This window comes from Eulemur rufifrons, chromosome 18, assembly GCF_041146395.1.
Source record: "Eulemur rufifrons isolate Redbay chromosome 18, OSU_ERuf_1, whole genome shotgun sequence".
Taxonomy (NCBI): Eukaryota; Metazoa; Chordata; class Mammalia; order Primates; family Lemuridae; genus Eulemur; species Eulemur rufifrons.
Window position 1 is genome coordinate 1,260,395 of NC_091000.1, and position 26,047 is coordinate 1,286,441.

Consider the following 26,047-nt stretch of genomic DNA (forward strand, 5'->3'; position numbering starts at 1 on the left):
TGTACATATAGTTACTGGAATTAAATAATAGGCCGAAAATATGAAAAAAACGAATGACAGGAAATTAGAACACTAGAGTGTTGAAACTTAAAATGGAATTTTCTCAAATTGCAACAAAGATAAACGCTTCCTCTTTTAATACTGACATTGCTCTAACGCACACCTCGTGTTCAAGCCTTCAAAGGCAGCGATTTGGAAGGATGCCACTGTGGTTCCCAGCCGTGGCTACACGTAAAAACCACCTGGAGAGCTTTGAAGCTTCAGATTTGTGAGGCTCAGTCTCCAATCAATTTAAGCAGCATCTCTGCGGCGAGATTTGGGAACTCCGGTATGAAACGGATAAGCTTTCTACTTGCCTTCCCTTGAAACACACACACACACACACACACACACACACAGTGTTATAAACACTGCTCACTCCTAAGGAATTCACCATCGTTTAGTTTGATCGCCAAGCACTGCATGACTGACTACGACAGAAAAGCGTTCAGTACCATCCACTGCTGTCCTCAGGGGATTTATATTATCCCTGCCCTGCTCGGCTCTAAAACATTAGTATTATTTATTGACTTGTGCTCATGGCAAATGTAATATACATTGCACATAAGAAAGGGGAAAAACATCCCTGGTCTAACACAGCTGCTGTATTGGAGAACGATTCCGGGTTCTTCCTGAAGCTTGACCACACATTTTTTTATGTCTTTCTCTACAAATAAAGCATTTGTGACACTTATGCAAGTAAATATTAAAATAACAAGTCAAATATGGATTATTTAGAAGATTGACTTTGTTACCAATATTAGTAAGATTATATAATTTATAAACTATGCCTTTACAGTGTCCCTGGTACACAAGGAGAACAGCGAGGAAATCACACGAAAATGGAAATAGGCGTGAACTAATCTGCCGAGGATTGGTGTGTTGTTTCGTCGTGGGTAAGAATACAACCACGGTGTTTCTGAAATGCTAAGTAGCTCTAATATCATCAAACAAGGCCTCCCAGATAGTCTCAGCAGGTAGAAATCACTTATGATTGTGACTTGGTGTCCCATGAAATTAAATTGGGAAAGAAAGAATCACCTGCTAGGAGCATCCAAAAAAGAGTCCCAAAGAGTCAGTGGTCGATACCGTCAAGTTAGCACTCTTTGGGGACGATGACACCCTAGGCACAAATGCATCAGTCCTTCCTGCATATATTTTTCTAATGGAGAGAAAGACATAAGTCTACCTTAGCTGGACGCCATTCAAAATTCCAATCTCTCCACCACTGACTCAGCGTGTTCAACCATCAGTGCTCATTTAACAAAATTAGGGTTGCAATTTGCTTCCCCCATAGCTCTACCTACCAGTCTGAGATTACCATCTGCATCCTTCACTGTAACTCAATAACAGAGTACAATGATTTACATGTCATTGTGTGGGGTGTGATAATAAGAGATAGAGTTCTCTTCCTTGTGCTGACAACATGAATTCTCTAACTTGCAAAGCTGAGGTCCTGGACCACAGTAAAGTCACCAAGACAAAGGCCCTGTGGAGAAGACCCTGACACGCTCCCTCCTGTCCTCGCGGTAACTCCAGTTCTACACGTATCTTTAAAACTTCAGCAGATGGACGAACAGCAGCTTCACGAAGGACACACAGTTGTCCCACCTCGTATGTGGCGTGTGTATATTTAATGACTGACTTTATCTGCCTTGTTATTAGAATGCTTTCATCAAGATGTGTCATTATAAAATGCAAATGGAGGTTATAGGAAAATATTTTCTCGGACAAAGTACAGTTTACAAGCAGGCATCTAGAAAACCAAAGCATTCAGAAAGTTAAAAAAATCTTTGGGATTAACTTTGCAGTAAGACAAACCAGATATGAACTTAGGCAAGGTTATTTTATAGATCTTGTGTACATTTGCCGATGAGAATATCCAAAGTGTTCCTCGGAGAGACGTCAGCATGTTTGATTATAGGGAGGCTCCCACGGGGGACACTTCAGAGTGTGCCATTTTACTTCTCTAAAGCCTATTTTTAAAAAATCTAAATCCATAAATGTATCTGGCCCCAAGGGTTTCAGATAAGAGGCTGTGAGCCTGTACGTTTTTTCCATTACATAATCAAAGAAAAGTCATCAATGCCTTATTTAGGCAAAGTCCTTAAAAATTTCTAAATATTTTACAATAAGTGACACCCAGTTGGGAGGCAGAACATGCAGAGGAGGAAGCAACAGCATGGAGTCAGAGACGACAGCAAAGTGCGGCTTCAGTGTCAACTAAACATGCGAAATCTGCCAAGCTCCTACACCTTTCGGAGCCTCAGTTTTCTCATCTGTTAAAAGGGCTTTTTGGAGGCTTAAATGAGATAATATAGGAAATAACATATGAGATAAAAAATAACCCTAGTGACAGATAGTAACAGCTATTGTTACAATAATGACTATTGATGCTATCACACAGCACGCTGACATTTCTGACCCCTGTCACAGTAGTGACAAAGGAAATGTTGGCTTTAATATCTGAAGGCTCAGAGTGTTTACAGCTTTTGTATTTCAAACTGATACAGAAAAAACAAATATGCATTGAATCATATTCCAAACCAGTGAGATTATTCATATTATCTTAAAAGTTAAATAAATTATTTGGATGACCACATGAGATAGCTAATAGTTTAATAATTTACTAATAAGTATATATGACTTATTTCATACTGAATGTCTCCAATTGTCTTTACCTGGGAGGAGTAGGTGTGGCCGTCTGAGCCACAGACAGGGCTGGTGTAGACGGCCGGGCACTGCTTGCAGGCAGAGGACAGGGGACCCCTCCGTTGCTTATGGCCGACTCCTGCTTCCTTCATGCTGTTGAAGAAATAAGCACACTTATTTAAAAATATACATTTACAAAAAAAAAAATATATATATATATATATATACACATTTACATTAGCACATTCCTTTTCCCCACTGTCTTTCCAACTCCTGGAGATACAGTCGGTAAACTGTATTCTCATCTTCAAGGCATTAATCCGTACAATGTTCTTTATTACAATCCTTTGTTTCGTTATCTCAAGGTTTGCTTCTAATAAAACAGGAATAAATTCCTTAAATACATTCTGCTAGTGACAGATAGACTGTAGCTATAGTTCATCATGTGGACCCTTCTGTTTTAATCGCGGTTGAGAAGTGTGTGTCCGACAGCCCCAGAAACAGGCACAACACGTGCTTGGCAGTGAAGGATTTAGGTATCTGGCGTCTCCTAAGAGTCACCTCTTATTCCATTAGGAACAGTATCAAAAATAGACACCGAATTCACGACGGGGTGTCTGAAAATAAGAGCAGCTTACTTTTAGAGAAAACAACAATAAAGAATGACAATTTTCCAGCATCTACCAGTATTTAGCGAGGCAAATTACTAGGCTTAGCGAGAGAAAATTCCCTTTTATTTTGTAGAAGTGTCTCAAAATAGATCCATTTGGCTTTGATATAGAATAACTTGGGAAAACGCATTCTCTTTTGCTACCTACACTTAGCATTGTTTCCCAACTTTGATTAAACTGCTTTATTTCTCTATTTGTGTGAACAATTCACAGAGATATGGGAAAAGGGCTTAAAAACAAGGAAAAAAGCAGTAAGGAATTTATACAAAAACATTTAATATTTAGAAGTCCTCTAGTAAATCAACTTTCATTCACTAGAATTGTTGATGGAGAGAGTGATTTGATGTCTCTGTCAGAATGAGAATAGATATGTTGCTAGAAACATTTGTTTCCTTTTAGCTTTTTATATTCTCTTCCTGAACAACAAAAACACAAAACCAGTGGTCCCAAAAGACTATTAACAAGCATTGTAAGGACTTTCATTCTAGGGGAAGAAGTTCAAATTATGTGTTTCAAGTTTTGGATGGGCATTAGACAGCTATTATCCCCTCTCTCTCAGAAAGATTTTAATGAAGACTTTCTTAGTTCCAAACATTTTCTCTTTATTTCAGTGTTGTACATTCTGCCAAAAGACCACATTAAAAACTGGCCTTGCTACAGAGTTCATCTCATAACAAATACAATGAGAAAAAAAAACCATGGAGTTTTTCCTGATTAAATAATTGGCATAAGAACCTGAGGGGAAGTAAAAAGAATGACTGAAATATCTGGAAGATTATTCTACACCACTTCAAGATGTATAAATTACAGAAATGCAGCAGAAAGAAATTTAAAAAATTAGAACATTCTACTTGTTCTGTACTTTCACTTTGTGTAATTAAAACAAGACAAAAAATTATGCAAAATTATTTGTTCTTCAGATACATTTGGAGAAAGTATTACCAAGTTTGGCTTCTAATCCATGAAAAATATTTTATTAGAACAGACTAGAACTGTAGTGAGAAGTATGATGTGCACATTCCTTTTGCTCATGTCTATCTGTGCACACAGCTCTGTCTCCTTTTCTCTTCACCTGGCTCCTGTTTTCTAACATACAAGACCTTAAAAATCCTAATGAAATATGGCATCTAAAAATTTTTATGTAAATGAATTTCTTTAATGAATATAAATTTTTATGACTTATTAGAAAACCTTCCACATTTAATTCTGAGTAAATAAATCTAGAAATTAAATCTTTAAACAATTTGAAGATTTATTAAAACCCCTGAAATTGAAACGAGCTCTTAAAAAGTAAAATTATATCGTGCTTGTAAAATAAGTTTGTTTTGAGGTAAAACAAGTTTAGTCATGCTTATTTCCTTCAAATTGAACCTTGCTGAACACTAAATAAACCTTTTTGGGTCCCTAAAGTATACTAATAAAAATAGCGTTTTTTGATGCTGGTCAGGATTTCCTGAAGCGAAACATGACCCTCCTGGTAGCGTCATGCACATCTGCGTCTCCACTGCAACTCGGGGCTGATGCCAAGCTACACAGTTTCCTAAACAGATAGAACATTTAACTACACTTAATTTAAATAAACAGAATATTAGATGAATATAAATTAGCCAGAATTCATGTTTTAATACATGCTCTTCATACCATATAGAGAGAGAACAGTGAATCATGCATTTTTTACTATACCTAATAAATCCAAATGAAAGCACTTAACCCTTTGTCATCATAGGACAGTTTTTAAAAAACATACTTTATATTAAGCAAAATGCAAAATGGTTTAGAAAATTTGGGCCTAAAATTTTTTTTTTTTGAGTCTCAATTTTATTTTATTTTATTGTTTATCTATTTTAATTTTTTATTTTTAATTATTATGGGTACATAATAAATGTATACATTTACATTTTAAAAATAACAGTGACAAATACGCTGCTCAAAAAGAGAAATATTTTACCTAAAAGAAAATGACTAACAGTGCAGCATTTCTCAAAAGACATGAGAAAATATCCTGTTTGAACATTCAAAATGTACTTTATACATCAAAATATGTCTTGATGATGAAAATCCTTTTGATTTTTGTTTGATTATCTTAACAGACGCAAATATTTCTAGCTGTTATTCAAAAAAAATAGGCCTGACAGCATGAGCAGAACCACTTAACAATTAAATTCTGCATTTTATTCAAGAAAACAGTCATTAAAGGCCATCCAAAGTTCAGGGAAACAAACATAACTTTTCCTCCATACATTGTCTTATGTAAGTCATTCCTGTTGGCTTCCTCCTTGCTTACTGCTTTGTTGGAAGAAGAAAACTAGATAAATAAGAAAGAAGCTTCCCTATTTTGCTTGAGTCTGATTTATAGGATGAAACAAGGGCTTAAGAGTATAAAACCTTCACTATGCATTGGCTCTGACGGTATTTTTCAAGCCAACAACTAATTAATAAAAATACAAAGCTACATTTTTTTATCCCATCGCACTTTTCCCCCATCAGACTATTTGTTCCCTGAAAGAGCATACTTTCAAGCGTGTGTTGACTCTTTATAGTGTAATCCAAAGCAGGGCCAGACTCCTAGACAAGGATCTGTTCCCCAGAAAACATTAGCTCAGTAACTTGTACCATATGTAAAATACTCTCCAAAAAGACTTTCAAAAAAGTTTTATTATTGTTATTTATAATATATTGTTACTTACAGTTACAAGTACTTACCAAGTTCTAGGAACTGAATTAGGCACTGTTAAAACTCCCAGTCTAGCTTTCCCAATAACTTCTCATCCTCTAACACACAAATGGTACTTAGGCATCTTCTAGATACTGTTCGTTTTTTTACTCATGAATGTACCCTACAGTATGTTCAGAAACCATCTTAAAATCTAGGAGCATCAGAGGGACAGAGGAACTCATGGAGTTCAGATTTTATTTGTAGACACAAAGATAAGAACAGCTTGACGTAGGGTTTTCCTATGGTCTGGGAAGTGATAGCGACTACCTAGGGACTATCTTGTCACCTTACACCCATGGCACCATTTTGGTCCCACATACGCCCTTTGTAATCACACCCCTCAATATTACTCACGAATTCTAACCATCACCCTTTGACCCCACCTTGTATTCAGATTTCCCTAATACAGGGTCTCTTTCTTGTTTGCACGACATCTGCTAAACCAGGAGGAGACAGGCCTGTGCCTAACACCTACTCCTTCCTTGCTTGTGCTGTTTCTCCCAGTTCTGAAGGTTGAGGGATGATGGAGCCACTCAAAGTGAAGGCCACCTTCTGCAGCTTAAAAATGTCCCTAACCTCTGCTGAGCCTCTCCATTCACGTGCAAGCAGAAAGCAGCTGGGCAGTGACAGATGTCATCTAAGCACAGCATGGGACTGCGTACAAACTGGATTTAATCACAGCGTCCTCTGGAGCCACCACACCAGACATTCCAACTCTGTGCAGTCTGCCCAACCACGTGCCTGAGTCTCCTTTGGCTAGGCCCTACCCCGAGAAATAGGGTGTCTGAGATTGGAGAATATGTCCGTTCCCCACGTTTGCTGTGATAACACACCAAAAACCTGCTGGCCTAAACAACAGACGTTTAACCTCTCACAGTTACAGAGGTCAAAATTCTGAAATCAGTGTCACTGGGCTGAAATGAGACGTCAAAGCCGTGCAGCCCCAGATGCTCCGGGTGACAATCTGCTCCTGCCTCTCCCGGCTCCGTCTGCTGCTGGTGTCCCTGTCCCTGGCATGTGGCAGCATCTCTCTCTGCTCCGTCTGTGTCACCTTCTCCTCTTTACGTCAAAACTCCCTCCGCTTCTCTCTGGTGAGTACACGTGTGACTGCGTTCCAGGCTCACCGTGGTAACCCAGGACACAGTCCTCCTCTGACGGTCCTTGCCCACAGTCCTTGCCACTAAGGTAACATTTGCCCGGATGCCACATGGTGTTCACAGATTCTAGGAACTAGGTGTGGACTTGTCTTCGGGGTCGTCATCTAGCTCACTACAAAGAGGATACTTGGGAAAGAAAGATTATAAATTTCTGACAGTGAAGGAGCTTCACTGTCCCTAGTTTGGAGAGAGGCCTTAATCAGCCCTGTGCATAAATTCACAGAGAGAGTGTATTTTGCCCTCTGCCCACTCTACTCAACTCCTACACATCTGAAGGAAGAATTACGGTCCGGAGCAGTACCTTGGGACTCAGACACTGTCCATCAGCAGCCACAAGACTGTCCTCCGCTGCAAGTGTGCCCTTTGTCCTAACCATGAGCCACGGCCAGACCTGTTCTTCTCTCCGCAGAAACCACTGCAGGCTGTCCAACAAAATGTGCTCAAATCCATCTCCTTCCTCACCAAACTGAAGCACTGTTTTTACTTCTTCACTTTACTGATTTTCAGGGAGCCTATACGAGTGTCACAGCTATGGAGAATGGAAAACAATAGTACCCATTTTATGGGTTAAAAAATAAAAATAGCAGTCGTATCAACATGTCTCATCTGATGTCCAACTTTATTGGAAGAACAGAGGCCAAAGACGGGCCGTTTGCTTCTCTGTGGTCCTCTGCATGTGGCACTCGTGGGCCCCGGGGCAAGGGTGAAAGGGAGCAGTGGGAGGACTGGCCTAGGTCACGGACAGGGGAGGCAAAGGCTTCACGGCTCGCGGGGCTGGCACGGGAGGAGCCAGGAGAGGCCAAAGGAATCTGTTTCCGGAAGTGCCATCCACAGGCCTTGCTCATGCCCAGCTTATCCTGCTTCTGAACTCGGCCGACCGGCCTCTCCAGTCTGACGTGCCCTCCGCCCTCTCCACAACGTCTGGGCACTGTTTAGTCCCAGTCCACGGTTCTCTCCCCAATATCTTTCCTTGAGCCTGACACACAGCAAGTACTGAATAAATGTCATTAAATTAGTAAGTAAAAGAAGGAAGGATGTAAGGAAGGAAGCACTATGGATGATTTCCACTTTTTTATCTTAGCTTTATGTCTACTCAAAAAGTAGAAATTCTATAGCATTATTTTTCCTCATTGAATAAACTTTTTATAAATGATTTAAGTTCTTGGTAAAATTCATTAGCTTGCCATTTTAAAAGCCATTCAATTAGAACAGAATAAAAATAATAAACTTGCCTCTCAATTCCAACAAGAGACATTTTTCCTGAAATTTATTTTATGCCATCACGTAAAGGAACATGAGAAAGCATTTTATGTAATTACCTGCAGGGGGTTCAGTCTATCAAGGACACTTCCAGCCTTCTGTGTTAGAATTTCTAGTGTGCTCTCCATTACTCACTTAGGAAGCAAGCACTCAGGAAATTAAAGACTTGGCTCTTTGCAACCGTGAGTGGAAGAGTGATTTATATAGGCTTCCTCCTTTTAATCCTTTAATCCTTTAAGAACACGGTTAATTTACTGCATTTTTTTGGTTTCTCACATGACTTTTTAGAATAGTAAATTCCACTTAATCTAGAAGTTCATGCTAATTTCCCTCTGGAAAATACTTACCACGGTCTCTCTTGCTCTACTGACGGCTTTTCCCTGACCGACTGGAGGCAGTAAGTGTGCTGTACACTGAGAGCACCCCCCGTCTCCCAGCTCCCCCCACAGCCTGCGAGGGGTGGGAAGACGGCTGATGATTTATTATGTTTGCTGAATGAATGGCTGGCCAGTGCAATTACTAAACTGAGTAAGGTTAGTTGGTCCCAAGGGGAGGCCCCGTGGCTAAATTAAACTGACCTGGAAAACGCTCTCCAAGGAGGTAGTCCCAGCCTTCCCCTGCTGAAGGGAAGTGCAAGTGGGTAAACTAACCCAGGGCAACTCTGTTACAGAGTTTACATCAAACAATCACATGTGTTCTAATCTCTAGTTTGTGTTTCCTCTTAGAAGTTTGTTGTTGTTGTTTTAACATTGATTTGATACAACTAATGTTTGGATTATTTAGGATTATTTTATTCACTTCCCAACAGCAGATTAAAGACAATTTAATGGTAATCTTGACCCTGAAACCTCAGTGGATACGCATGACTATGCATCCCTGTGGCACGTGTAGAGAAGAAACTCTTTGAGCGGTTACGGAACCGACAGTACACAAAGGAGTCACCGCAGCTGCGTAACAAGCACATCATGTGGACACTGGAACTGGACTTCATATATTGCTCTTCCTTATTATTTACCCAACCACTTGAAAGCGAGAAACGATTCTTAGCTCTCAGGCCCTACAGAAATAGACTATCAACAGGATTTTGTCCACAGCCCTAGTTTTGTGATCCTCCTCTAGGAAATAGTACGGCTACAACATAGAGGGAGCCTGTCCCCAAATCTGCGAGGAGGGAGACCCCTCCCCTGCCCCTAGGAACACACTTACTGGTTTAACATGTGTATAAGAAAATTGTTTTTTGTTGAGCCCTACTACTGAAATTTGGGGGTAAATATGTTACAACATAACATTACCATACATAATACAAATATCTGAAGCAATCTAGACGTATTAATATCTAAAATGCATCTTAACAGAGTCAAAAAATGAAATAGTAGAAAATAATTTCTAATATTCTTGGTTTCAAGTCAGATATTAATTTAATCATTCCAAGTAAATTTATACTTTTTAAAAAAATTGTGAGCTTCCCAAATTTCCAAGCATAGAACCTCAATATTGAATTTGAAAGTGTGAAGAAATTAAAAAAGGAAAAATATAATTCTGACCAAAATATACCTTGAAGTCAACATTGTGCTTGTGAATTTCCTAAGGTGAAAGGTGAAAGAATTCTGACATCCATTCTTCTTAACGGGAACCACGTGAAGGCATTAAACTTATGTTCCAGTTATTTCATTTCATTTCATAACTCACTTTAAAAGAGTATGCAGAGATATCTATGTCCCACTGAAAAATAAAATAACCTTTTTCTTCTTGAACTTACATACATAAATTTATACAACTACTTGAGTGAATGATTATTAGACAGATTTCTTCAAAGCTCAGAGAATTTTTATAGGAGGATTATTGTGTGAATAGCATACTCATCACAAGAAAATAAATTATGACATAATAATCCCTTTGGTGAAACTAAATTTTACAAACTCTTAGACTGGGATGAAACGCAGATGTTGAATAAACGGTAAAGCTTTACTAAATATAGAACATGAGAAGAAATTAAAATGCAGCGTATGAATTATTCATTGAGTTTCACATTCAATAGCTACGTGAACCCGGTAGGTTCTTAGGAATGTGTCAGCATACGCAGAGCCACAGAGCACATACGGTAAACCTATGGAACTTCCGCTTTCTTGAAGATACGAGGAAAATTACACATCTTTTAACAGAAAATGGCCACTTTTGGGATTTCCTTTAGGTTATGCTATCCAGATCCCATTTGAAATAATTTTGTGGGGAAGTTTGAGATCTGTTCTCTCTGATGACTCTTTGAACTTAGTTTTTAAGCTTCTATCTTTGACGGAATGTAGAAATGCCACCTCTATCCCCTGCAACCCAGCTGTGGCAGAAGGGACTTCAGCTCCCACCCTTCCCTACGAAGCCTGCCCTCTCCCTCTGTGGGGATCCAGAGACACGGGCACAGGTATGGACGCTGCAGTCATTGTGGACAAGAGTATCCCTAGGTTCTAGTTTAGCAAGTTAGTAACTAATAAACTCTTAACCCAAACTCTGCAATCATTCTCTGTAATATGGGGACACACTTAAAGGAACAATAGTCATATTTTTGAACATAGAAAAACAACAGAGGGAGTCTCTCTCTCAAGTCAACATTTTCATCAGGTATAAAAAGGAAAAATGCAGTGATTTCATTTCAAGATTTACAGTGCTTAAATTCCCAAAAAGAGCTGTGAGGTGTTCAATGGCAGTGGCAGAAAGTTCCCTAAAGAAATACCCACATATATATTTCATAATTGCAAGTTATGACAGAAAATCTAATAGAGGTCAGGTAGACAATGTGGGTCTAACTGTGTGCAGATGTAACGCAGCATAATGCCAGAGAATTTCCCCAATGGTAGCACTTTACAACCTTGAGTAGTAAAAATAACTCATAAATTACAAAGAAAAAGCACCCTGGACTTCCATTTGATTTGATAGGTGTTCTACTTTTACTTTTACTCATTAAGATATTATATAATGATAAAAAGTGACCTTTTACTTTGCTACACATAATATTTTTGAAAAATGATGCAAATAATGCCTACCTTGTATGCAATATGTGCATGTCTTGAAGTAACTCTATAGCCTCCAAAGCACTTGTGGCCAACAGATCACAAAATTCCAAAGGCAGAGGTTCTTATGGCATGAAATAATTTTTGACAGCGAACTAAAATTCTCTCCACACTCTCACATTTATTTCTAATCTATATTTAGATATTACAAATTTTAATGAAAAAGTTTTACCATCAGCATTTGAATGGTAAATGATCTTATACAATTAGATTTTTTAAAAGATTTGTTAATTTATCAGTGAAAATAGTATAGCATTGTATCACACATTGTTGTGATTATCAATGAAATCAAATATCTTTTAAAGATAATTTTTATCATCTTTCCTCCTATTATTAATTTATATTTTTGTCCATTATCCATTTTTTTTCTATTTGGGTTGAACAGAACTTTTAAAAAATATTTCCAAAATCAATATAAAAGGAGATAAGCAAGAAATATAAATATAAAGAAATATATGCCAAGGAACTAAGTTACATTCTCAGGTTACATTCTTCTTGAGACTTATATGCTACAGAATAAATATACAAACTTCTGTTAAAGACCCACTTATCCCAATAATGATGTTCAATTGTTTTTATTATGTCTAATCTTTTATTAAAATAAAAGTAAATGTTACCGTGTCATCACTTCTTTTCAACATTGTACTGGAATTCCTACCTAATACACTAAGATGAGAGAAAAAAATAAAGGTAAATAGGTTGAGAAGAAAGAAACTGATAACATAAGTGTCCTTGTTCACTGAAAACATAATTTTCCATGTAGAAAATCCAAAAGAATCAACAAAGAAACTTCTAGAACTAATAAGCAATTATAGCAAGGTTGTAGGATACAGGGTTAACATACAAAAGTCAATCATTATCCTATATGCCTGATATGAGCAAGTGGAATTTGAAATTTAAAATATGGTACTATATATGTAAGCATCCACCAAAATGAAATACTTCAGCATAAATATACCAAAACGTGTGCAAGATCTATATGAGATAAACAGAAAATTTTGGTCAAAGAAATCAAAGAAGAGCTAAATTAATGGAGACATATGCTATGTTCATGGACACGAAGACTCAATATTGTCAAGATATGAGTTCTTTCCAATTTGATCTAGGCATTCAGTGAAATCCCAGTCAAAATCCCAGCAAGTTATTTTGTAGACATTGATGAACTTATTCTAAAGTTTAATTGAATTGAAGAGACAAAGACCCAGAATAATCAACAAAATATTCAAAGAGAGAACAAAGTTGGAGGATTGACACTACCAGATGTCAAAATATACTACAAAGCTACAGTAATATCGACAATGTGGTGCCGGTGAAGGATTGATGACCTTGGGTTTGGCAATGATTTTATAGGTACAATATCAAAGGCACATCCATGAAAAGAACTGATAACCTGTATTTCATTAAAACTACAAATGTCTGCTGTGTGAAAGATGCTGTCAAGAGAATAATGAGAAGACAAGCTATAGACTGGGAGAAAATATTTTCAAGAGAAATATCTGAGATGTGGAAGCCTAGCTGGTGGACTAAAAGCAGCCTGCACAACACGATGAAGAGATAGCCATCTTCGGATCAGTGGTCGGAGTGGACACACTTTGAATCCGCGGAGAGGAGATGGGAGTGAAGCAAAGAAGGCGGAAGTGGGAAGAGCTGCTCGGCAGGACCGAGGTAGTTAGGAAGGGCACCGAACCAAAGGGACAGAGGAGAAAGTCCCGTGCTCCATGCGTGCCCTGAGGATGCTGCAGCCAGAGCAGCGGGGGTCCATCCACCACAGCAGACTCTGGGCTGACACAGAGGCTGACCGCAGCCCGTGCAGCTGTGATGCTCCAGAGAGAAGCTACTGCTGGCTTGCAAGCCCTGGGCAGGCACCACGGCTGGTGCTGTTGTAAGATCCCAACCTCAGAACACTACTTCTGCCCAGGGATCATATCTGTGACTGCTGTAGCCACCTTGTCTCTGTGTCAGGGGAGAGCAGGGGGTCCTGGTGCCCGTGCAGCTGTGGGCAGGTGATGTGCCCCCAGCTGCCATCACTGGGGAATCTGGGCAGAGCGGGAGGCCATGGCTCGGTGCCCTCTGTTGTGGTCTGGGCAGTCCCACTCAACCGCTCTTCCTGAGCAATCCAGGTGGAGCACGTGCCTGTAGCTCTCGGCACCCACCGCCCACTGTCTGGGCTGCTGGGCTGCTGCCACCACTGCCACTGGCTGGGAGGCCCTGACCAGGGCGAGAGCCAACACAGCCACTGCCTTTGGATCTGGGCAGACTGCATGCTGCAGACTCATGCTGGCCCATGCAGGGTGCAGTACTCAGGGTGCATGCCCTGCCCCGCAGTTGCCCTCAGCAGCATGCTTGGGCACTGTGCCCTGCAGACCTGCTGTTTTGTTTTGATTGTGGTTGCTGCTTTTAGTTTTATTATTAGTAAACAGAGAACGTTGACTAGATCCTGTTGCTTGCAATTTTCTAGGGTGAAAGAGGAAAGTTGGAAAGACTTTAATTCTTTATTTCTTTCAAGCTCCCTTTCGATATCCTTGGTATGCTTTATTTCCTTACTATCACTGGGTTGGTAACATGGAGGTTCTGCTCTGCCAGTCTGTTCTGGGACACAGAATGGAGTTAAGAGATGGTAAATTTTGTCGACATGACAGTTAGTTTGAGCCCGATGCTAGATGCACAAGAGTGTGGCCCACCGATGCCTGTTCAGAGATCTGGATCTGGAGTCTGCAGGGGCCACGTAATTGTCCTGGGCTGTTTTTAAGACTAAATCCTGTAACAATGATAGAAGCAGTAACAGTGGTGGAATAATCTGACTCTTCAGTGTCTTCACCTCATGGCCTTAGTGACCCTTTTGCTTGAGTGAAATTGCAATGTTCTTTGAAAGTTTAAGGGTAGACAGCTGAGGTTGGAAACATCAGACTCAACACTGTGGCGTATCAGCTCTTGAATCAGTAACAAAATAAATATAGATTTTATTTTATTTATTAGTCAAGTTGGTGAGGAAGTTCCTATTGATAATATTAGCAATGTACACATACAACTCTTTCTAAAGAACAGGAGAATCTGCAGGGAAGTTTACTGATAACATGACAGAATTTTAGACCATAAAAAATGTTAGTAGTATGAAGCTGCAGGAGATGCCAGACAGGTGAAGAATGAATGATATCGTTAAAGCAAAGACTTTCAGAGCAGCCTAACTAATGGTCATCGCCCCCTGTGCTGAGGCCTGCTGGTCTACCTTAACATTTCCAAATGCATGCTGCTAAATTAATATGTTTTAAAGTTAGATACCAGAGTGTATGTTACAAGAATGCAAAATAATGAAAGTCTTGCTGAAATTTATGCTGGGCTTCATATAGAAGATATGAACTTTTCCATCTAATAGTAAAACCAGGAGAGATCCCATGGTCACAGGGGTGTGTGATGTTAATTCACTAGTACATACAAAATACAGTTGGGCAGCAAACAGCTCTTACATATTAATGTAAAGCTGAAGAGCAGTTGTATGATTGAGATACAAACCAGATGGACATGAGACATTTCACAATGGAAGGCCTATATTGCTCATAGCAGTTGTGTAGTAGTAATGACAGTGGCCCCAGTGAAGTGCTAGGAGCGTGCACTCTCGCGATGCTCACGGGGTGTGCGGAGCGGGATGCGTCGTGACTCCCCGTTCTCTGTTGGAGATGCTCAGGTTCGGAGGAGCTTATAAGTGAAGCAGATGACGTTGAACAGTCTTTCTTCCTCCAGGGCTTATTTTAATTGTTTTTAAACAATCATAGCATACTTGTTAAAGTACTTGTGGGGTGTTTTATTTATTTTTTTTTATTTTTAACTTTTTTTTTTTGGAATTACCAGTATAGAAACACCCTGGAACTACCTTTTGAAAGGTTTGGGGAAGATTTTTCTTTTATAAGGATTGTGGAATATCTCACAGAACTCCAAGAGAATAATTTATTCAGGCACCAGGAATAAAATTGAGCCAGGAACTTGAATGCCATCAGAACTCCTTATATCTGCATATTTTTCCAATTTTCTCTCTCAAAAGGAAATGGCATCTCAGTTTCTCTGCCCTTGATGACCAAGTTTATATATCTCCACTGTCCAGAGACAAGCTGAGCAGGTCAAGTGAAGGACCCATGTTTTATTTTTATGATTCCTGCTAAGTTATCCTGCAAAAGTTTTCTTCAGTTAATACTTTAATATTCAAATTTTGAGAGTGGCCAATTCTGCACATTCTCATGTAGACCCTGTGTATAGAATTTTTGTACATTTCTATGGGTGCAAATGTTTTCTAGGAAACCATGTTTAAAAATTTTGCAGTTTTTTTTTTAAATTTCATGGGTGAGATTCACATATTTAAAAGTTTTTTTGGCCGGGCGCGGTGGCTCACGCCTGTAATCCTAGCACTCTGGGAGGCCGAGGTGGGCGGATCGTTTGAGCTCAGGAGTTCGAGACCAGCCTGAGCAAGAGCGAGACCCCATCTCTACTAAAAATAGAAAGAAATTATATGGACAGCTAAAAATATATATATAGAAAAAATTAGCCGGGCATGGTGGTGCATGCCTGTAGTCCCAACTACTCGGGAGGCTGAGACAGGAGGATCGCTTGAGCTCAGGAGTTTGAGGTTGCTGTGAGCTAGGCAGACGCCAGGGCACTCACTCTAGCCTGGGCAACAAAGTGAGACTCTGTCTCAAAAAAAAAAAAAAAAAAAAAAGTTTTTTTATTTAAAATAATGATGTTTTAAAATTTTGTGAATTTCATGGGTACGAATGCAATTAGATTACTTTTACTTGACCAAGGGTGAATTTTTTAAATTTTTTTCTTCTCCTTTTGGCTATTACTATTTCTTTTATTGTATGATTGTATCATTTGCCCATCTTTCCATTTTTATCAAATTTTTTTATGTTACGGATATATTCATTTCAGCAAATGTAAAACTCTAAACCTACAACTGCCAGAGTATCCACCCTTTGGACTGATCCTAGCCATGCCCGTCCCAGTTCTCCAGCTTTCGTGGGATCTAGTTACCTGACATGAGACGCGTGCCCCGCCCGGCCCTGGGTCTGTCTGCAGCGCCATCTCCACCTTCCTCCAGCTATGCGGTTCACGTTCCTCTAAAAGATCCACCAGGTCGGGTTTCCTAAAACCCAGTCACTCCTGTGCCTTTCACTGCAGTTGTTTTCCTCCTGCCGTCCCTTACACGTCAATATTCTCACACGTCCCTCCATCACCGGTGTTCACCCTACTCTGGACACAAGCGCAGTGTGTCCCCGTCTGGTCCCAGCGTGATTTAACTGAGCTGACTGAACTGGGCAGGACCTCTGTTGTCTCTGCAGTTCCAGACGAAAGTGTCATCCTCAGGGAGGGGCTGACCTGCCAGGTGAGTTCTGCTCCTTCCGCGGCCTTGCTTGAGTGGCTGTGTCCTCCACTGTCGGACTCTGCCAGGGCTGCTGCGATGGATTGTTCTATGTTCTGGGGCAATGAATATTCTGAGACAGCAGACACGTACATCCATCCCTCAGGGTAAATTCCAAGTGCTTTATGTTCTGTGAATTGTTTACGACGCTCCCCACCTGAAGTTATTTCTCCCTCTTCTATGTCTCATAGAAATTTATGCCCCGCCCTGTGGCCTTTCACTGTGATGAGTGATGCCCACCACCTGCGAGGGTCCGCAGCTCTCCTCGGCTTGTTCTATCTTTGCATTCGCCGTATTAGCCCGCACCGAGCCTCACTTTGATGTTAAAGTATAAAAGTTCTGAATTAATATAAGCAGAATTGTTAGAAGAGTAATCCTTGAGTCATCGAGGGATTTCACTTCTCACATCAAATATTTCTGTATTGCTTGATATTTTCACAATGGGTAACACTACGTTCATAATCAGAAAAATAAAAATTTATATGTGCTTTATAAGGTTTGCACTCTGAGTAACATTATGAAGGAGTTCCAAAAGTCATTAAATCTCATTAGACTAAATGTTTCAATTATTAGTCTAATATGCTTTTATTGTGATTCATTTTGAAAATGACCATAGAGGGAAAATCGAAAAATGTTAGTGTTTTTATGCCTACTCCCTTAATTAAATTCTATGTTTACTTTCTTATCATGACTATTTCCTTTATTCTTTTGGCATATATTATATACAGTGCACATAAAACACTCTTATTGTCTTTGTAATAGCATTATTGCTCATTAATAAATAATATCTCAGACACAGCTCTAAAAGGTCTAAAAAGTACGGTTCTATTGTTAAATGAAGATGGCATTTTACATTTTTTCCAATTCCGTTTTTCTTGCTTACTCCTCCATAGTCCTTGGCAATTTAGTCTTTTCACTCACTTCCCCAGTTAGCTCATTTTTCTCAGTTCTCTCATAAGCGTTAATTAGTTGGAAAAAAGTCATAGGCTCTATTCTCTAACTTATTCACATATTCCTTGATCACTGCCTATTCCCTTCTCTATTTTTTGCTTCATTAACTTAACAGGGGCCAGGTAAACAATGTCAAATGAGCAAATCATATTTGCAATGAATACACAACACTTCACACATTCTCAAATCATTAAAAAATAATTAATACTACGCCTAAAGCATCAACTGGATGCTTGTTAACTTTTATAAATAAAATTAATCTCTTTGCAACTGGTTGTGATTGAATATAAGACATTATCAAAGATATACGTAACATTTTTTAAACTTGTCACTCTCCTCCCATCCCCAGCACCTCCACTGGCTTCTGTTGGAGGCAGGAGAGGTGGCCCGTCTCTGCTGTCCCCTCCATGCGCAGGCAAGTGTCCTTCCTACACATCTGGGGGAGGAATGCAATTCTCCGTTATGGGCATACAGCAGTAAACACAACAGAAATCTCAGCTATTGAAGATTTTATTTTCCAGTAGAGGACAAAGAAATTAAGCAAAATAAATAATTTTCTACTTAACTATTACCTTCCCAATTTGGACTTTCATAATCGCCTTATTTAAAGCTGGAGTCTTTCCCCACCCACTCTGCCTTTGCCTGTCACTGGTGATTCTCCATAGCACTTTGTCACCTTCTGTGTACTTTATTAATGTCACGTAGTTAAGGTAATAGGGGAAATGATCACTCTCATTTTGGGGGGTTTTGTTTTTTGGCGTTTTTTGAAAAAGCACCGCGTGGCCAAGGACCAGAGCTGGGTCAGGGAGGCCCATCGCAAGCGACTGCAGGACCCGTGCAGGTCCCAGCTCTCTCTCAGCCTGTGGTGCACACGTCAGCTACCCCGGCAACCTGAGTTCTGAGCTTGGAGCCAGGGCTCTTGCTCTGTCTTCTGCCCATCTGCTGATGCCTGATGCCCACCTGATGTGTGATGCCCACCCGATGTGAGGCCCACCTGATGTGTGATGCCCACCTGATGTGTGATGCCCTCCTGTGACGCCCACCTGATGTGAGGCCCACCTGATGTGTGATTGCCCACCTAATGTTGCATCATTAAATCAAATAATCTATTAATTGACAAGTAAAATCTGTAAAAATGTAAATCAACTAAGGGATATTTACCTTACGTATTTCCAGTTCTTTTACTTCATCCTACACCACACGTAACCCGTCAGCAAATTCTGTGAGTTCCGCCGCCAGACGTGCTGGAATGCAGCCCACCTCGTCACCGCCACCCACGCAGCTTTGCTCAGACCCCATGGTGTCTTGCCTGCCTTGGTGGAGCTGCTCCCAACGTATGGCTTTCTGTTTCACACCTGTCTTATGGCAGTCTTGTTTCAGTCTACACAGCTGAAAGAGTGATCCTTTAACTCCTCACAGTAACCCTGTGTTCAAACTCTCTAATGATTATTCTTGTCACTCAGGGTAAAAGCAAAAACCTTTGCAGTGATAAACATGGCCTTGTTGAGAGCTGTGCGAGGTCTGGGATTTTACCCAGACAAGCGAGCCTGTCACTCTTTCACGGATGCTGGCAGAGGACATGTGATCCCTGGGTTAGTTAACTGGGACTTTACCACCGACAGCAAAGGCAATCGCCAGAGCTTCGTATGTGTGCGGTTCTCCACGTCCCTAAGTTCCGTGGGCACCGTAGGACACCAGCTCACGAAGTGGCTCAGTGCAAGAGAGGAACGTTGAGTTTGGGGTCTTATTACTTTCATAGTAAGTGGAAGCAAGCCTGCTCTTTGTTGAGGGCAATATCATCTCATACCTCAAGGTTGTTTGCTGGAAATACAACACTACGGAATAGTTAAGGTAAGGAGGAGTCAAGGCCTAACTTTTTATTATATGGCTCACATTTTCCCTTTCTTTCTATGCATTATTAAGTCCTATGAATAGTATGCACTTTTACCAAACTTGTATGCTGACAAATTAGCCTGTTTCTATTCCGTGGATACAGGCAAAAGACTCCCAGATCAAAGACAAAGGACTTAATCACCCCTGACACACAGAGCAGCACAGAGCAGTGGCCTGTTTATTAGTTCCTGTTGCTCCTGCTCCCGTGGGGCAACGTGGATGAGCCCAGCCCGATACCTACAGGAGACAGAGTCTGAACTGCACGGAGGAGGCACGTCCTAAATTGGCATGGGGTAGTTGCGTTCAGCTGACACTGTAAATGAGCCAGGCTTCGGCATCAGGGCTAATTTAGCACTTTGACAATATTCTAGAAGTGTGATCCGTAAATTCCTGGAGATTTCCAAGACCCTTCCAGGGGTTCAGCAAGGTCAAAATTCTTAAATAATTTAATAATAATGTGTTCACATTTTTTCAATGTGTTAAAATTTTCAGTGATGTTGCCAAAGCAAAGTGAATGAAATTTCCAGTTCTTTAGTACAAAGTAAGGCGGTGACAACAAACCACCATAGTGGCCATTTTATTCTTCACTGCTGGGGAACTGTGCATAAAATAGCAGTGTCACTTCAGAATGTTTTTGAGAAAGTAGGAAAATACATTAATTCTATTATCCCCAGCCCTTGAGTATGCTTCCATCTGTGTGGTGACGCTGGAAGATGCATCAGCAAACCTTCCACTGCAGAATGAAACCAAATGGTTGTCACCAGGGGGACACTGTGTGATGGAGTCACAAACGGAACTAGCCAGTGTTTGTCATAGAGTAACAATTTTTAATGAAATAATGACCAACAGGAAACGGCGACTGTTCAGACTTGGCATTTGGAGGACGTATGTCCAATAATGAATGAAGTGACTCTGCCGCTTCAAAGGAAACACCTGGGCAGAAATGATGGACGGCATGGACAGGTAAACCGAGATACATCCCGACGGACTATCGTTCAGTCCCCGAAGGAAATGAGCCGTGACGCCACGCAGAGGCAGGCAGGGGACTCAAATGCATGACAGTGACAGAAGCTAATGTGAACGAGCCACACATCGTGTCATTCCAGCCGTTTGACGCGCTGCAAATGGCAGAACTGTGGAGACAGTGGAGAGATGGGTGGTTGCCCGGGGACGAGAGAAGGAGGGGTGGACGGGTGGAGCGCAGAGGACCCCAGGGCAGTGACACCGTGCGGTATGATACATGTCCTGGCACACGTGTCCAAAGCCCACGGAGCGCACAGCACCAGGGAGAACCCTCATGTAAACTGAGGATTTGGGATTGTGACGTGTCAGCGTAGGTTCATCAGTTGGGACAAAGACCCCCTCTGGGGTGGGGTGTCGACAAGAGGAGGCTGTACATTTGTGGGGACGGCCGGTGTGCGAGTAATCTCAGTACCTTCTGCTAATATTGCTGTGAATACAAACTGCTTTAAAAAATAAAGTCCATTTAAAAAATTGGCAGAAAAAGATGTTTGAGTTAATCGTGGCAAACATTTTCCAAAACTGGTGAAATACACAACTTACAGATCCAAGAAGTCCAGTCAAAGTCCAGAGAAAAATTACACATTCCATAAAGGAGAATGATGACAGAAATAATGACTAAGTTGTCATCAGAAACAATGGAGGCATGAAGACAATGGAATGACATATTTAAAATGCTCAAAAGAAAAAAAAATGTCGAACCAGAAATATTCTGCAAAATTAACTTTTAAAATTGAAGGCAGAATAAAGACATTTCAGAAAAAGAACACAAAATTCCTTGCCAGCAGAGCTTCCACTACAAAAAAACCCTACAGGGAGAGAGAAAGGGATGGGGAGAGGGACAGAAAGAGAGAGACAAAGAAAAACAGAGACGTGGCAACAATAGCGAAAGGTCGAGTGTCGGTGTGTGGAGATGCACTATTGCATGGCTCTTACATTGCTCCGAAATCGCTATAATATCACCTCTAACTGGTCTGTTTATATTTTAGGTATTTCAAATTTTTAGTAATAAAAATGCATGTTCTTGTAACGCATAATTAACTTTGCAATTCTCTCAAGTTTTCCAGAAAAACGGACAATTCTTTAGCCCACTAAAATGCATTAGGGCTTCTTCAAAAAGGTGTTGAGGGCTCAAAATGTCTTCCTTATCATTTTGCCTTGTGCAAATTAAAAACGACGCCTTGAAACACATCGTGAGCACAGGCATTTTCTGGCCTCTAATTTCAATGTGTAAGTTACACAATTAAGGAGAAAGTTCTAGAAGTGTCTGCAAGACATCACATTGAGAAGGGAGAAAGGTCCAGCTTTCTAATACAACACACGTGGGCATGATGTAGCATCTCCAGATTTTTCACCAACATGTCAACAATTTTACTAACATGGACTTTTATTTTGCCCTCTGGGTCTCTTTGCCTCAGTGGCATGTTGGGGGTGTGTGACTATTAATAAGAGATTTCCTTTTGAAAGTGATTGACTACTTTAGAAGGCAAATGTGAGAAAAAGGAGAAAAAAATCTTTAACCGGATTTGGGGATTGCCTGACACCTTGTACTTACATTCATTTCTGTGTTTAATGTGTCCCTATTTCTCCCAATTAGCACAAAACACAGCGTCAGGTTTCCCTTTTCTCCTCAATTAATAATGACAGATATCTTAAAGTATTCAGTGACGATAAATTTTTCATCTTAATTTTTTAAGAATACCTTTTAATTCCTCAAAACTAAGTATTGGATTTGAATCTGAAAAATGACATAAACCAAAACATGAAATGCTTAAGAATATAACTCCTGTAATTCAGCTAATACTCCAATAATGCAATAAAGTAATGTATTTTGTAGGTAGGTATTTTCCTGAAACACACAAGACGTCGGTAGCTTCATCTTAAAACTGACCTCAAATATTAGAGCAATTTTCGATAATGGCAGCAGCAGAATTTTCGTGTGAAATTACTAGTAGCAGGTACGTACTACTGAAGAAACATTCCAAAATGTTAAGGGCCAGTATCTTTAGAATAAAGGAATACAAGCAAGGCACAAGGTACAATTTACTTTCATTTTGCAAGAAAACCGGCGATTCCCACTGGTCTTGACTTGGTGCGAGAGGGAATTACGATGGGTAGGACACCAGCATTGTGCTAACCCAGGTTACAGGACAGTGACGGCACAGGAAAGGGGCCCGTCGGCCCACTGCAAGTCACGGCTGTAGATCCAGCCTCTGTGGCCCCTCACTTCCTGGGCAAACACACACTGATAATACAGCAATTTTTCCGAACTAGCAGATTGATGGCACAAATGACTCAGCGAAACAGAAAGCCTTCAGCAGCCCCAGAAGGGCTCGGCACGGAAGCATGATTGAGTGCTTCTGCACAAAACCACAAATCACAATAATGAATCAGATGAAAATCTTCAATAAGGAACTTAAATGCACCATCTGGCCGCCATCGCTCAGCAGTGTCACAATGAGAGATGATGACACGCAAACAGCGCTCTGGCAGCCTCAGCGCAGCAGCCTCAAGTTAGCTCCCTGTTTTGACAGCACATCAGAAGGAAGAACTGACAAATCAAAAGAACATCACCCACTTTTTAACACTCTCAGAGGGGAGGAAAAACAATGATTTTCACATCAATAGCTCTCAAGATGATAAAAAGTATTAAAAAGAACTTCTGTAACCCTATGTTGAAAAATTTATAACCTATTGAATACATGGCAAAATGTGCTTAGTAATGCCTGACATTGTTTAGAAGGTGTTTATTTTAAGGTAAGTACACGTGGGTTATTTTTTAAATTTTTGATCAACTATGGAGCCAATTACACTGCAATCCAAGTGATACATTAAATGATATAAAATACTTGGAAATATATAACAATGAGCAGAGTAGTTTTAACATATAGAATAACTATGTGCATGACATATTAATAACTGATTCAAATTACACTTGATTTCCATCATACCAGAATTAATCTTGTAGCTTGAGTAAACTGTACTGGAAAGAGTGTGCTTTTCTCATTTTAAAGTACAAAGAACAGCTTAGGCACCTTCAGACATATGATAGATATGTCATTATTTCCATGATGCAAGACCCATAATTATTAAGATATGTCTCCAAAATATACTCAACACAGCCACAATGCAGAGCAAAGGATTTCCTAACTGTGGAGGGGTCACCCCTTAGCTAGGTGGAAAGTACTGCTTTACTGCATTACCAGCTGTTGTCACTGCAACAAGATGAGGTTCTGCAATTAAAATTCTTAAGCATTATCAAATGACTTAATAAAAAGAAATACAATTAGTATGCAATGTAAAAGAAAACATTTTTCCACTATTCCTGGATTAAATTTCATGCTAAATAAATTTTCTCTAAATACACTGTCTGGAGACAATGTGAGTGGTTTGATCACCAGTTGATTTAATCACCACTGGAAAAGATGGATTCAAGACTGAAAAAGGATAACTTCAATGGAAATGCAAGTTATTTTTGAATTTTGAAGGAAAATAAAATACCTTTTACCAAGGAAAATTATGATGTGAGCCTTTGGAATACATAATGTATGTATACATTTTTAAGGATACTTCAATTATGGAAATCAGTTGGCTACAGCTAAGAAATGTATCTGATGAACAAATATCACCTATTTATATGTCTGAATTTAACAGTACTTTAAAATATGGAACTAATGCCTAAGAAGTATTCATCAGCTAAAGAGTAAATTGAAAAATATTACCAGTGGCAGAGCCCACCAGTTTATCTGCTTCATGAGATAAATCGGAAAAGTCATTGCAAGATCTTCCATCAAAGCCCCAGCAGTCCTTTTAGGAAAATTTTAAAACAAGTGAGAATATTATTTTTTACATTGATCATGCAAAATCCACTGAAAACAGTAATCAAATATCCACCAGTGTCTACTCTTCAGGTTAGAAGAGTTTTTTTAAGCATATGAGAATTGTGAAATTTGGAATTTGAGACAGGCATTGGAATTGTATTTCTAGCTTTCAAAATTTATTAATGCTAAAACAACATGATAATAGTTAAAACAATTTGCAAATAAACATAAAATTCATTAACGGTCAAATCATCCGTATCTATGTGCGTATTATTTTTTGTAATGATTATAATGTGTACAAACTAATTCCATAACAGATGTCTGTAATACCTAATAATAATCTGTAACATGTATGTACCATTTCTTTTTTCTTTACTACAGAATTTCTCTCTCTCCCCCCTTCCCTCTCTCTCTCTCTCTCTATACACACACACACACACACACACACACACACTCTCATGGTCTCTAATTTCTCTTCTACCAAGTTTCTTCAACCCTCACCACACCAAAACCACTTTTGTCCAGGGTACAGATGATGATCGCATTTCACATGACTAAAAGCCAAATGATAAACTCTCAGTCCTTGATCTGACCTCCGGGCAGCGTCCGACACCACCCAGTGCTGACTGAAACATCGCCTGGCTGAGCTTCCGGCCCCGGTCTACGTGCTCCTCTAATGACCACCCCTTCCCAGGATCCTTGATTTGTTCAACTTTCCCCTGTCTATTAGTATCAGACTGTCCCACTGCTCAGCTGGGGCTCTTGTCCACACACACTGCCTTGCTATCACTACTCAGTTACATACGTGTCTGTGTTGGAGTTTGAATGCTCGTCCTCTCTGACACTCACGTTGGAAACCAGTCCCCAATGCAATAGTATTAAGCAGTAAGGCCTTTAAGAGGTGGCTGTGTCACAAGGGCTCTGCCTTCTTGAATTGTCTAGTCCATTCATGGATTAATGGATTAATAGGTTAGAAATTAATGAGGTATCTCTGGAGTCGGTTCACTATCTAGAGAGCAGGTCTGTTGTGACATGGCAGTGCGGTTCGCAGTGTGGCTCAGCGCACCCCCCTGGCCGGGGATGCCTGAGGCCACGCTACGGCACAGCGTGGTGCTCTCCACAGACGCACACCAGATGCAGTATTTAATTTAAGAAGTCGGAGCCAGGAGCGGTGGTGCACAGCTATAGTCCCAGCTACTCAGGAGGCTGAGGTGGGAGGATCCCTTGAGCCCCAGAGTTTGAACCAGCCTGGGGATAGCAAGAGCTCAGCTCTAAACAGAACACACCAAAAAAAAAAAAAAAAAATTTATTTAAGAAGTCATTTGACTGGAGTTGGGACTATACTAAATGACCTTGATATATTGCATGGGTTTAGGATTATGTAACTTTACACTATGA

At 40.2% G+C, this 26,047-nt stretch overlaps 1 protein-coding gene across 4 annotated transcripts in view; it reads right to left on the bottom strand.

The window, feature by feature from the left end:
* Nucleotides 1-26,047, bottom strand: part of SPOCK3 (SPARC (osteonectin), cwcv and kazal like domains proteoglycan 3) — a 252,226-nt gene that overhangs the window by 60,425 nt on the left and 165,754 nt on the right. For 3 of the 4 annotated variants that reach the window (XM_069493234.1, XM_069493230.1, XM_069493229.1), the window contains one exon: nt 2,721-2,844. The exons of the other annotated variant lie outside the window; for it this stretch is intronic. In XM_069493234.1, the coding sequence (XP_069349335.1) occupies nt 2,721-2,844 (124 nt within the window). The remainder of the gene's footprint in view (nt 1-2,720; nt 2,845-26,047) is intronic. 4 annotated transcript variants of the gene reach the window in all.